Genomic DNA, 13,994 nt, shown 5'->3' with positions numbered 1-13,994 from the left:
ATCCTTCCGAGGCAAGGTTCTCTTAATTGCACCATATTGGATCCTACAACCATGGTGCCTGGATCTGCTGAACTGGTGCCCGAATCCGCTACAATTGCAACAAGGATGTCTAGATCAGGTACTACATTCTCAGTTCAAGATATCCTTGGCACTTCACGCTTGGGGTTTCTCAAAAAAAGTTTAAATACTGTAGGTTGTTGGGTAATCCCAATACTGTATAGCTAACCAAGTATTAGCAGGTCATAGACCCCAAACTTCTATTCAATATGAGAAAGCTTGGAATCCTTTTTCAACAATTTATCAAGTTAACAACTCCAGAATCATTATCAGAAACAGTTGTAAAAATTTTTAGAATTTCTGTTCAGAGCTAAAGGCCTTCAAGATCGACAATTGCATCTTATAAATCAGCATTGGTTGACCCTGTGGCTTGGGGTTTTAATATTACTTTGAACCCAAGGATTTATCAAATGCTAAGATCATCCTTTTTCATTCAGAGACCTCCTCGCCCCAAGAGAATCCCACATTGGTCTCTGGAAAAAGTTACTTAACTTCTTATGGGACCTAATTACAATATAAATCTGAACAGGAACGTGATAATAGGCATCTTCGAGATCCACTTTTGAGATCCAAGCATTGGGCGGAAGCAATGTTACCTTGGTATGTTAATTCCTAGCTAACTCGCCAGGCCAACATACAGGCAATTAAAACATCTAATAATTACTTAATAAGTAATATTAGGAGGACACGTCGCTTACCTGAGCGTCACGTTCCGAGCTACATCACAAAAACTGTTTTTAGAAAAAAATGGCTTTTTTAAAAAATTGGGCCCAAAGGTGTAAAAAATAAGGGTTAAGGTTGCTAAAAAGTCACATGACTGCAAAAAACTCTGTGATTGGTTGTGACGTCACTGGTTGGGGTGAACTTCCCAGCGGGAGGCAGCCAACTGTAGTTGTCCAACTTTCTCGGCTGATCGGCTCAGTAAATAAATATTATTAGATAAATAATTGTGCTTCATTGTACAACACAGTAATACTATTTTGAATATAAAAATATTACTGAGTACATTAACTAATTCAATGGATATTAGCTGCCCATATAAATTTCATAGTATAAACATCCCAAACAATATTTATATTATTTTGGTTTTGGTCATCTGGGAACCTTAAGATTCTAACTATGGGATTAAGTACTTTAAACAATATGGCACATTAACTCTACAGAATTTCTGTCACAAAACATTTTTCGATCGCATAAAAAAATACAGATCATAGGTTAGGTTAGGGTATGATCAATAAGGAGGAGTAGTAACTCAAAACTAGTGATTTCCAATAGAAGAGGTCAAAATCGTTCAGAAAAACATAGTCTGCATGTCTAAGTACAGGGATGACCAAAACTTAAAACTTACCCAATATAGCCTATCTTGAATCTAAACATCAAAACACTTACGGTAGTTATAGCAAAATTTTAACCATTAATTAATATAAATGATAATATATCCCAGTGGTTCATTAGTAAATCATCAAAACAATAACAGCAGTATGTTGTCATGTTTAGCTAGCATCAGGCATTATCAAAATTAAGTCTAGACAACGTCATCACTTCTAAATTTATTCTTATCTCTATCTAGTACTGATCTACTCTGAAAATGCACTGAAAAAAAATAAATTGAGAGAAAGTCTACCAGGTAAGAATACATGACAGCTGAGCTGGTGTGAACATGGGAGTTTTTTTTTATTATCCAAAAAAACATAGGAATGAAGGAAACTGCAGCAGGCCATACTGGCAGTTCCATTTACACCCAACCCCTATCGCTCATATATCCATCCGACCTATGTTTGAAAAGTTGCTCTTCGCGGCACATTTCTTCACTTACGAAATGTCCATGACTTGACCAGAAAAAAAAACCACCCTTAAAACTTACCTGAACGTGGCATTTGGGGTCTGAAGAGGCCATCCTTTCTACTACCTACGACTGCAGCCCAGTGGTGTTTGAAACTAGTGACGTCATTGCAAATGGAGGTCCTGTTTCTAGAGAAATAAAGTTATCTCGACTATTAAAGCAGACTCTAAACTTTTATTACAAATTATATACAGTGGGGTATGCTATAACGAACGGATCCTACTACGAATATTCCTATAATGAACGGTTTTACCTATAAAATTGAGAATGCTATAACGAACGCAACTCCTACAACGAACGCGGATGAATACGGGACTATTTCGCCTGGCGCATGAATATTGTTGTACTGTACCGCGACCCACAACAAGAGCGTCAGGCGCCATCTTTGTCTCATTGTGTAGCCAGTGCACCACTGTTATTGTTGAAATTTCGTCTTTTGATGTGGAAATTCGCGTTATTTGTATAACTATTTTGTTATACAAGTATACAATTGTAACAATGAGTCATCCAAAGCGAGTGAGAAAGCTAATAACCCTTGAAACTAAGAAAGAAATTGTAAAGAAACGTGAGAATGGAAGAAGCATTGCGAAACTTAGTGATGAATATGGGATGGCTAAATCGACTATATGTACGATTTTGAAGAATAAAGAGGAGTTAAAAACTGTGCAAGTGGCTAAGGGAATCTTTAGACTTAGCAAAGCAAAGTGTAATGTGATTGAAGAGATGGAAAATTTACTCTTAGTGTGGATAAAGGAGAAAGAAATGGCAGGTGGTAACATTAGTGAAGCTATAATTTGTGAGAAGGCTAAACAATTGTTTGAGGACCTTAAAGCCAAGACTCCCAGTGGAAGTGATAGTGATGTGCCAGTGTTTAGGTGTACCTGCATGCTGAATAACACTAAGGTAAGATAAAGTACCGTATTTTTTACATTTTCCACAGAATTTTTTCAGTGTTAAGTGGTTGTATTTGGGGGCCTGGAACGGATTAATCCTATAACGAACGAATGCTATAACGAACGAGGTTCTGGAACCAATTACGTTCGTTATAGCATACTCCACTGTACTGTATACAGTACCGTATCACTCTACGAACATGGCAGAGTGTATCTTTTGTGTTTGCCCAGAACCGTCAACTCGTCCATTGTCTCATGTATAGTGAAATGGATGACAAATATTTCATCGTCCAGCAGAGAGAGATTTAATGAAAAGCTGCAATCAGCCATCATCTCAATATGATAAAAACAAATTACTATCTTTCCAAACAGAAAACAGGTTTAGCAAAGAGTTTTAGTTGTGAACTTTATGGATATTCAATAGTGAAACATATACATACTGTACATAAATCACATGACTAATATGTTCATGCCTTTATACCGACTATCTACATTGGTGGTCGATTCAACATTCATAAACAGTCTTTAAATTATTTTCATCAAATTTAAATATAAAGATTACTTCTCAACACTGTGTTTATTTTTACACCTGTTTATGTGGTAATGATCACAAAGAAAAATCTTATACAGGTATTTGAAATACAGTACTGTAAATTAAGCATTTCTGTATGAAACTAGTTAAGACACATCTAATTTTCATTTTAAAATTCCACTCTTGAGAATGGTCTAAACACTCTTAAATTCATAAATATCACTTATAAACTGAAGTTTATGCTTCAGATTGAAATTACTTACATTCAATAGGACAACCAATATACAGTAACCATGAGTCTGCAAAAACACTACAAGTAGGAAGAGATCTTATTATACAGCATGTAAAACATCTGTATGTAAAGAGCTTTGAGTACAAACACACAAGTAGCAACTTGGTACTGTATTTTATTATTGGATCTAGGTCATCTTTTAATTAATATCTGTTTTACTCAATACTTCTGGTCATAACTATTCTTTGTTTTAAAACAGTTTTGAGACATAAGGATTGATCCTGAAATATCAGTTTAAAATGAGCATGGATCAAGAGACTTACTTGCATTGACAAGTTTCTGGGTTTGACCCCAAGGTTTCAGGAACCCTCTACTTACATACCAGGGTTATGCTCCATGAGTCCAATAAGCCTAGAAAACTAAAGATAGGGTCTCTCTTACTCAAACTGCATCATTCCTTATAAATATGGGATTACACTGAAGATTCAGTTGCTTGAAGGCAAGAGCTTTGAGTCTACACAGCCTTACCATTAAACAAGCACCCTGCAACTCAAGCTTCAGGCTCAATCAACATTTAGATTCCAGCTCATCATCATGTTTTAGGGAGGGAGGGAGGGATCTGAGTTGCCTGATTCACATTTGTTATAAAATGCAATCTTTGGGTCAAAATACAAATCCACATGAAAGATGCTTGAACAGCTGAGGAACGACAAGGGAACTGAAGGACTACTAATTCCGAGCCCTGTTTTAATGTCTGTTTGGGTCATGGGGTGTGTGCACAATGGCATAGCAGCCTTGACTGACAGCTCTCACCTTCTGATAACTGTTTCTTCAGAGCTACTCCCTATTTATAGGGACTACATATGAACTGGGAGAGATTTCATCTCTAGTCTTGTGTTTTATTATAATTCTGGAGTACAGGTCAGGCACAAAAGTGAAGGGTTTCTGGGGTAAAACCCATGAGCTTATTTCATTTAAGTACTGTACACGAGTTATCCAATCCACAGATTTTGGGTGTCTCTTCATGTCACATGAGAATCATAAGTAAATTAAATCCAGTATGATTTATTATATTCAAGACTAAACAACAGACATCAGAAGCCATGATCTGCATAGTGAGAATATTAATTCCCCACATACAGTAAGCCCATAAAATAACTATCAACATGAAAAATCTGTTCAAACCTACAAGTACTGTACATTATTTATTGTGCCTGAAATTCACCTGAAATAAACTTTTTATATGACAGTAATATCTATTGTTTTGCTAAATAATCAGGTGCACATATCTTTCTAAACTCCAACACTGTCTTGGTCCTGCAGCTCTTGTATTAAAATGAGCTTAAGAAACTCTTATAAAATCTTCCTTTGCTGGAAGCACTGGTGAAGGAGAGTAGAAAATCAATTTTCAAAATTACATTTTTAGTCTTTGGAAGATCTGATGTGTGTATCTAAATAGGTTACATAATTCCTGCCAAGGTATACAGCTCCAGCTGCACTGGCGGCACCTATCATTGTGCGGAGGACTTGATTTTCTGGTGCAACAGTGCGACCCAGGGCCCACAGCAGCATTGATCCAAGATTAAACATCACAGTCCCAAAAGCACTGTTAAAAAAAAAAATTAAATAAAAAATCTTATTATATAAGTGAATTACAGCCTGTATATACAGCATTAACATATGTTCAGTTATAAATGTTTATAAATAAGAGGAAGCCATGTTATTGGCCAAAACAAGAAACAGAGCAATTAAATTTTAAACTACAGTGTACCTGTAGTTGCTAAACAAGACATAAAACTGTTGGACTAAGTTAAAATACAGTAAGGCCTACATAATGCCACTGCTGGAAGATGAAACTCAAGACAGGCAGACGGTTGACTTTTAATTACAAAGTTAATCCACAAAACTCATAGTCATACCTTGCATTTAAATGCATTTTTACTGATAATTTATGCTTTCCATTAAATCCAGGTATAAATAGATCTATTCCAATTAAACGTCAGTAACTTAAGAGTATAACTGTGTCCATGTGTAAATAGTGTTAGCAGTGGCAGTATCACAACCAATGAGGTGTATCCGAGGTGTGTTATTGCATAATGTTCGACTATCTGCTGCTACTATTGGGAAAAGTTGATCTAGCAATCAACCCTACCCTTATTCTTAGGAAGTATGGTAGCCCAATCCCACCTTCTCACAGTGTGCACTGTTAGCACACTTTGTGTCTGTGCAAGTGAAACCAACAGGGAGAGGGCTGATTAATATCCTTTGAATTTATAGAGGCCTTAATAAATCTTCATTGCCAAGTTATTAGAATTACTGTTGTGTATCTGAACCTGGTCACCCAGGTAGAGATAGGGAGTTCACGGATCAATATGGCTTGTTTTTTGAGACTTTACAAAACAATACCCGACTGAATCTTGACTTACCAGAATAAGAGCTTTTCCTTGGGGTTAGCTTGTGCAAGATGTTTACTGGAGTACAAGTACAGTCCTGTCCCAGAGATGGTGTTCACCAAGCAGGCATTCGTCAATGAGATGTAACGAGGTATTACCCTAAGAAACAAACATCTAGCAATATAATAAATTCTTAATTGCAATAAAATTTAAATTACATAAAAGATAAAAAAAAATTTAGACAGCCAGGCAAACAAGTTCAGTATTCAAAATTTCTAATACACTACAACAGAATCCAAATTTTTTACTTCATGGTCTTACAAATTACCTATTGATCTTCAAATCTAATTTCCTGGCCTGTTTTAGAACATGGAAGGTAATTCAAGTATAATGCACTCACTAAGCCATTGTTCTAGACCTCCTTTCATAGAAGTACAGTACTTTAAACAAATCAGTCAAAAAACCTAGACACAATACTAAGTCTTCTTCCATATTATCAACCACTATCTGTTGGATCTGTCACCCTGGAAAGCAGGATGAGAAAATCATATGGAACATTTATTTGTCTAACACAAGTGATTTATGAAATTTACTTGCCTGGATATTTTTTCTTTTATTTGCCTTAGCAAATTTTGGAGGATATTTGCTTGCCAGGTTCTTTTATGGGAAAAGTTAAATAAGCAATTTAAATACCCTTTACACTTATCCAATCAACATTCCTTGTTACTTATTCATGTTGATGTTTTTGCTTCAAGTTACAGCACAACTCTGCTTACACAACAATCAGTAGGAGTTTTTACACAGGTATTTCGGGTCAAATCATTGCTAGAACAGGCCAACAACACTAGAAGAGATCAGTTATGACATCACTGAGGCTATAGCATGCACCTGGGCTTTCTTGTCAGGTCAGGGATCAACTCAGCTGTGATGTTACAATATGGCATCTAGTCAAGCACACAACCCCCTTCCCATCACCTCACTGATTGATAGACCTCACTGGTCAAACATATACCGGGAGGTGGTGTCATGAAGCACTTGACAAATTTCCATCTGGGTATTTTCCTCTCAAAATGTTTGCTTGTCTACCAGGCACACAGTCATGAAAAATCACTTGTCCAACCCCTAGTCCAGACATATTCAGGCTGCCAGTGTAACATTCTCAGAGGTTCCTCTACACTCAAGAGGGCACCTTGTATAGACAGTAATGTGCATCAACAAAAGTATAGATTATTTTGTCAACACCAGAAAAAATAATAGAATTGAACCAAAATTTGGGGAGAGACTAATATCATGATCCTGAACACGAAAATGAAAGTGAGAATGTACAGAACCTGACCTAACCCTTACCTAACCTCACCAAACTTCCATTTTTGTGTTCAGAGGTGCCTTCATCAACATCCACCAGTAGACTTGGGATTGCCGAGGACCTGAAGGTACCTGTCACCAGGCACACCCCAGCATGATGAATAGAGTTCAGTGTGTTGAGCCTAGCTTCAGTGGTTGAGGAGTACACCTCACACCCATAATCCAGTTTGGGTCTAGGTAGCAAGTGGAAAAGGTGTAGCAGAATTCCTCGATCAGCACCCCCACAACGTGTGCCCCAAGACTCTCAATAACTTGAAAGCACGCTGGCAAGACTCTTAGAGGTATTGATATGTGACTGCCATGTAAGCCGGTTGTCTAAGATAATGCCCAGGAAACAGGTCTCTCTGACACACTGCTCACAGTGATCATAGAGCTGTAGATTAGGATCTGGGTTAAAACTTCGGAGGTGGAAGAAAAGCATGGCAATGGTCTTCAAGGGAAAAAATCTGAAACCATGCTCTGTGGTTCAACAAAAATCCCTTGTCATGTGCAAGTTGCATGCACCATAGAGTAGTTGAATTGTGGAAATTGACTTATCATTTACATTATACTGAGCTACTAATGTGATCTAGACCAATGGCATTGTGTGATGAGGTGCATGCTTATTAATCAATTTGCAACAAAGTACATACTGTACTTAAACATTTCTCTCACATAGTAGAATTCATTTCAAGATGTGAGAGTTATTCCTATCACAATTGCTTTGAATAAAGAGACAAGTAAGGTACAGCCTCCACATGTTCTGGCAAATGAAAACAAAGCATCATTGAACTATCTGATTTTTAACTGGAATGGATTTAAGTTTGGCAATGTTCAGAGGTGCAAACCTGCTAAAAACAAAGTTCAGAGCTGGTTTCTTTTTCATCACAGAATTGCAGAGAGCATATTGAAGCAAATTATTGCAAATTTCAAAGCACAAAAGCCTACCACATAAATAAATGGCAAATTAACAGATGTCATGAAAAAATAAGTAATATCAACCTGTAAAACAAAATAAGTGTTCATTTATTTAAATAAGTGCTTAGTTTTGATTACAAAGGGCCTCTGAAGGTAATGTAGAAGCAGTGAAGGTAGGTAGTGTGGGGGCAGTGAGGGGCAGTTCTTTTAACACTATTATACAGTATTTCTTCCACTACAGTCACACAAGGCTTACATAAATTAAACACAGTATTATTTCCCCCTAGTACATTTCATTAAAAAGCCTGGTGATTATTTGTCTGGTCACAGACTTTTACTTACTTCCACTATTTGTCCTGCATTCATTCTGATAGGTCGAGGTTCATAATGTTGATATCATTACACTTCCTAGATAATTGAATTCAGTCACTAACAAACATGGCAGCTGTGGATGCAGATGTCTGACATGTCGGAGATGCATTTTAAATCCTCTGTGCAGGTCTACAGCCACATTGAGGTTATCTATGGGAAACGAACATTCCCTCCAACTACAAAAATTAAAAACTCTTTATACATTTTCTTAATTACTCTTTTAATTACAAAACCATGAGATATTAAAATATACAGCTATAACCCCATTTTGGTAATAAGAAATTTGTATTCAATTTAGACATGTATGGTAGTGTACAGCTACATCAGCCTTATGTAAAGTAACACACTAATATTCCCTGTACAGTATTCATAAAAAAGGAAAGTAATGAGTTAATAACCAACAACATTAATTGCTACAAGGGGTTATACAAAAAGAAGAAAGTTGTCCAACAGTTTTTGGACCAAATTCGTAAATATCCATCGCGAGATGAAGAAGCTGGCAATCCTGTTGCTTCATCTCAATAACCACATCATGATAATATTTTAGACGTCTAACTCAAAAGAAAGGCCGAATTTAGGACAATTTTCCAGAAAAAAATAATTTCTTACCTCTAGAATATTCCCAAAAAGGTGGAGGAATTTCATCTTTCAAACATTCAGTTTTCCTTTGTTTTTGTAAAGAGCAGATAAGGTCCATGCCGCTTGGATGAGAATACCATGTTCACTCTCCTCCTTCTGTTGACATTAAATATTATAACAAAATAACACCCTAACCATCTTACCTTACCTGACCTAAACTAACCTAGACTATTGCACTTCCATCCTAGGATATACTGTGTAAGTAAGTAATGTCAGGTTAGGTAGGTTTGGTTGGTTTTATCTTATCCACAATAAATCATCTCCATCGCTGCAGAAACTCCTACACTGTTTAGGTATGAAACGTTACTAAGGCAAATTTGCCGAACTGATACTGTACTGTAATAACAAAATTGCAGTAAATCCTTGTTATTTTGGGGTGTATTTTTCATATAAGGTATTGCCAGTTTTCTGTGTTTATCTAAATAGGTCCCACCTCGATAGAGAACCATGTTCAGGACAAAAACACCAGAAAAACGAAAGTAGGAAAGTTGCACTTCCTCCACCTTTATTTATACCTGTATATATATATATATATATATATATATATATATATATATATATATATATATATATATATATATATATATATATATATATATATATATATATATATATATATATATATATATATATATATATATATATATATATATATATATATATATATATATATACACACAATTGAGTCTGAGTTTTACACGGTTTTCGCTTACGCGTTTTGTCATTTATGCGGTAAATGTGTGTGTGCATACCATCATAAAATTAAGATGATATTTTTACTACAACGTAGGTATTGTGTCAGAAAAAGTGGAGTTTGGGGGTGGGCCCAGTCTCTATTTCAATTAATCCCATATGTTCTGTTATTTCATTTACGCGGTACAACGCGGGTTCAATTGACCGCGTAAATGTGGACCCAACTTGTGTGTGTGTGTATATATATATATATATATATATATATATATATATATATATATATATATATATATATATATATATATATATATATATATATATATATATATATATATATATATATATATATATAAACACAGCTGCTCCCCGACTTACGACGGGGTTAGGGACCCAAATCCAGGTCGCAAGTCGAAATGGTCGTAAGTCGAAAATGCTTAAATAATACATGGAAAATCTAAAATGGGTGTCTCTTTTTCTTCTCAGCACCACAAAACTCTCACTTTTAAGCTTGCCAGCCATTTTAAAGTGAATTACAAACGAACATTTTGTCAGTACACAGCGCACTCACTGACGTTGGGTCTCGAAAATACGTAATTTGACAAAAATTTTGGTACGACTGAGGCGGTCATATGTCCGGGTGGTCGTAAGCCAAGTAGGTCCTAAGTCGGGGAGTAGCTGTATAGTATAAATTATAAAAAAGAAACATTTCCCCAAAAGAGAACACACTCACTTGCAATTAACAAAAAAAAATTATGGTGGAAAAGCACTATGATCTTGCTAGAATCGTTGGCAGCAATAATCTATACGTCAGCTGAGCCAACTTTTGCCAAAACTTGGGTCGGGTTTTCAAATTTTGGCTTTTTTTTTACTTGTTAAAAAGGGAAAACCGAGTCAACTTTGGTCATATATATAGCATATCACTCGTTTTTGCTCCCACCACCCAAAAACCTCAATTTCTCACGGGTTCCCCAAGATTGTTATATGATGGTCAGAATCGTTCAAAACATCAAATCGGGAAAACGTAAAGTTTCATGTCCAAAACCACAATGGGCAAAGTGTACAAATTTACCATTTTACCAGGAACACAAATAAATTACAATGCATCCATGTCTAGACTGTTAAATTAAGTAATCAAGATGAAAACTATTACGCCCAAAACATTCTACACAGGAAGCTGCCATGTCCATTTATAGTCTGAATTCACAGCCAGCACGTCGGCCTCCTTAACTCCAATAACACATATTAATGACCTAAATACAAAGTAGCTGTAGCTATTCATTACGAACACTATTAATCTCACAACAAATAATGTTTACCAAAATTGTAAATTTGGTAACTTACAAGAAACTGAAGTTTTCAAACAATTCTGGGTTAAACATTTGTACACTCAATATGCCATATGCAGCACAGCCTTTCAAAGGTGTATAATAAAATAATACGTTGTCTCTTGTTACAGGCTTTAAACCAGCCTTTACAAGGCCAGAATTAACTTTATCTACAAAAGTCGCCATAACTATGCCTTCTGCTACTATCGGTGAGTGAGGAACGAGAACGATCCCCGACTCCGGAAGAGTTCTGCATCGGGATCCGGATTTAAGTATCCACCAAGGAGAGTTACACGTTGGGAGGAAAATCCTGTATATGTTTCCATAATAAATCTAAATAAATTAAAAGATGTAGATAACGGGTACCACCAGAATGAATTGTCTGTATTGGTTTAATTTTTTCTACTCACTAATATGAGTAATATCATGATATTAAACACAAAACTGGAAACGACAATGCATAGAACCTAATAGAACCTGACCTTACATACCCATAGGTTGGGTATGTTAGGTCAGGTTCTATGCATTATCGTGTTAATTTGTGTTAAACAACTTAGATTAATATTGAGGTTGATATACATCAGCAATAGCAAGGAGGAATTCGTGGAAGCGTTCACCATCATTTATAGGAAACGTCTCTTGAAGAGGGATTCAGCGAGGTAAACAACAAAAATAGCGATAGAGTAAATAGAGTAAATAAAATAAAATACTTAAAATCATAACAGAAAGTTATCGTTTCATATGCTGATAACCACAAGGAAAAGGAAAACACGACGTTCCCAAGCGCTTTCGTGTAATTCACATCTTCAGGGGTGAGTACATAGGCCGTGAGACGTGAGTTAATGTTCGACTGATGACTCGCTCTTTGCTCATGAAGAATATCAAAATCATCAAATATTAATTTATTTTTCTTTCTAGGGTGTGTAGATGGGAGGAAGGTTGGGTGGATTGGAGGTAGGGTATGTGGATGGGAGGAAAGGGTGTGTGGTTGGAGGTAGGGTGTGTGGATGGAGAGGTAGGGTGGGAGGAGGGTGGGTGGGAGGAAGGGTGGGTGGATGGGAGGAAGTGTGTGGATGCAGGGGAAGGGTTTGTTATTTATTTTAGATTGTTTGGCTCATTGAGGCTGGCTTGAGGTTTACGGCTGACAAGCTGAAGTGAACGGCTGGCTGGCTTAGGTGAATGGCTGGCTGGGCTGAGGCAAATATCTGGCTGGCCAGAACCCCACCAAACAGATCCTCAATGCCAGACAGGCTGCATTGTCGTCATTGGCAAGTACTGGGCAAAACTGACTCCAGAATGTATCTGCACCTGCGCCAATGTTGGTCAAGTCTGGTCTTGAATGAGCTCACTCTCGGTGCTGTCGCACTCTCTGGCAGTGTGAGCCAAGGTTTACAAACTCAAAAAAAGTTTGCCTTGACAATTTTCGAACTTGTGGCTTCTTCAACCATAAGCTGTGACCGCCCGCCCCGCGCTAGGTGTTAGGGCACGTCCCAGCTCTAGGTATGAACCCTCGACTGAGTAATGCTCTCTGAGTTGTTTATAAACTTCAATTAAGTCGCCCCTTGACTACCTGTAGTTTGATAAAAACAAACAAATATGAAAAGCACTATGAGTGTATTGTATGTGGAGATTAAAGATTCACGTGGTATACTATGCCTATAAACTCAGAATATGAACTAGTACTGTTTGTGTACTTGTACTGTACTATCGTGCACCAAAGTCGTGCCCACTCCAGCCACAGTGAGGTTCGAATTGCCTTGAGTCTGAAGTTTCGAAACAGCTGGGGAAAGTGCTATGGTTGGCCAACAGATGTCGCCCACTGTAGTGTGTGTGGGGGGATAGAGGAGGTGGGGGCTGGATGGGAGGCAGGTTTATTTATTATTTATACCACCATAATTTCAAGCTGCCTTTTTAACTACGTTTGTCTTACAGCTGTTCTTTATGGTTACAAATTCATGGAACAGGTGCAGTGCCCTGGGTGCTTATTGCCGCTCAGGTCACAATGATACTTTAAAGAATGGAATATAGTAAGGATAAAAGTGAAATATGCAGGATCAGGGTGAAGGGCCTTGGTCAGCGACCACGTCACAATTTGTTGTTATTCCGACAAATATTATGGTAATATTTATTTATATTCCACCCATCCTTTGCTTAATAAATATTTGTGATAATATGCAATATTATATAATTATATACTTATGTTAAAATGAGTGGAGTGAAAAGTTACCAGTATTGTAAAATAGTATTCAGACTTAATCTAGGTGACTGTTCCAATTCTTCCAAGTTCAGTGTTTAAACATCCCACCACAATATGCAAGCTTCATATATTTTGGAGTGTGCTCAGTTACCGTTAATATTGTGTGCTGAACATCATGAGCATTTCAATGATGGTAGCAATTGTAACTATATAATTATATTGTGTTATAAGACAACACATTCCACGACGTGTCATACAGATCATTGTATACCACACAATACATAATTTGTGGCTGTTAAGTTACTTTGTTATGAATTTTCATGCGATATAGTTTAAGACATCATAAGGACATGGATTTAAGATAACACTGTAGGTGAGTTAATATATATTAATTGTATTTACAAACAATACTAAAATCCAAACAATACACCAATATACACATCTTAGTATTTGGTCCAGCCACCCATTGCATTCAGGACTTCATCAAGGCGATTTGGGATGGAGTCGACCAGCTTCAGGCACACCCTGGACGTTGAGGCCTAGATTTCTTGTATGC

At 36.8% G+C, this 13,994-nt stretch overlaps 2 protein-coding genes across 2 annotated transcripts in view; one reads left to right on the top strand and one right to left on the bottom strand.

The window, feature by feature from the left end:
* Positions 1 to 4,606: 4,606 nt before the first annotated feature.
* On the bottom strand, positions 4,607 to 11,494 carry LOC121872584. Its single transcript, XM_042375416.1, has 3 exons — positions 11,258 to 11,494; positions 5,984 to 6,109; positions 4,607 to 5,163 (listed from the first exon to the last, which is right to left on the bottom strand). Exons 1-3 carry the CDS (start codon positions 11,425 to 11,427, stop codon positions 4,980 to 4,982), a joined length of 480 nt encoding a protein of 159 aa, XP_042231350.1. The 5' UTR covers positions 11,428 to 11,494; the 3' UTR covers positions 4,607 to 4,979.
* LOC121872772 overlaps positions 11,432 to 13,994 on the top strand; it is a 9,127-nt gene continuing 6,564 nt past the window's right edge. The window contains exon 1 of the mRNA XM_042375828.1: positions 11,432 to 11,450. Coding sequence (XP_042231762.1) covers positions 11,432 to 11,450 — 19 coding nt within the window. The remainder of the gene's footprint in view (positions 11,451 to 13,994) is intronic.

This window comes from Homarus americanus, unplaced genomic scaffold, assembly GCF_018991925.1.
Source record: "Homarus americanus isolate GMGI-L3 unplaced genomic scaffold, GMGI_Hamer_2.0 scaffold39155, whole genome shotgun sequence".
In the NCBI taxonomy this organism is placed as follows: domain Eukaryota; kingdom Metazoa; phylum Arthropoda; class Malacostraca; order Decapoda; family Nephropidae; genus Homarus; species Homarus americanus.
The sequence above is the reverse complement of the archived record's forward strand: the minus strand, read 5'-3'. Positions and strand labels throughout refer to the sequence as shown.

Excerpts from the sequence above, each read along its gene's own strand:
- LOC121872584 (XM_042375416.1), bottom strand. The coding sequence starts at position 11,427 with ATGGCGACTTTTGTAGATAAAGTTAATTCTGGCCTTGTAAAGGCTGGT. Across the intron at positions 6,110-11,257 it reads TTTGAAAACTTCAGTTTCTT|GGTAATACCTCGTTACATCT; the intron begins GTAAGTTACCAA and ends TTTGTTTCTTAG. Across the intron at positions 5,164-5,983 it reads AAGGAAAAGCTCTTATTCTG|TGCTTTTGGGACTGTGATGT; the intron begins GTAAGTCAAGAT and ends TTTTTTTAACAG.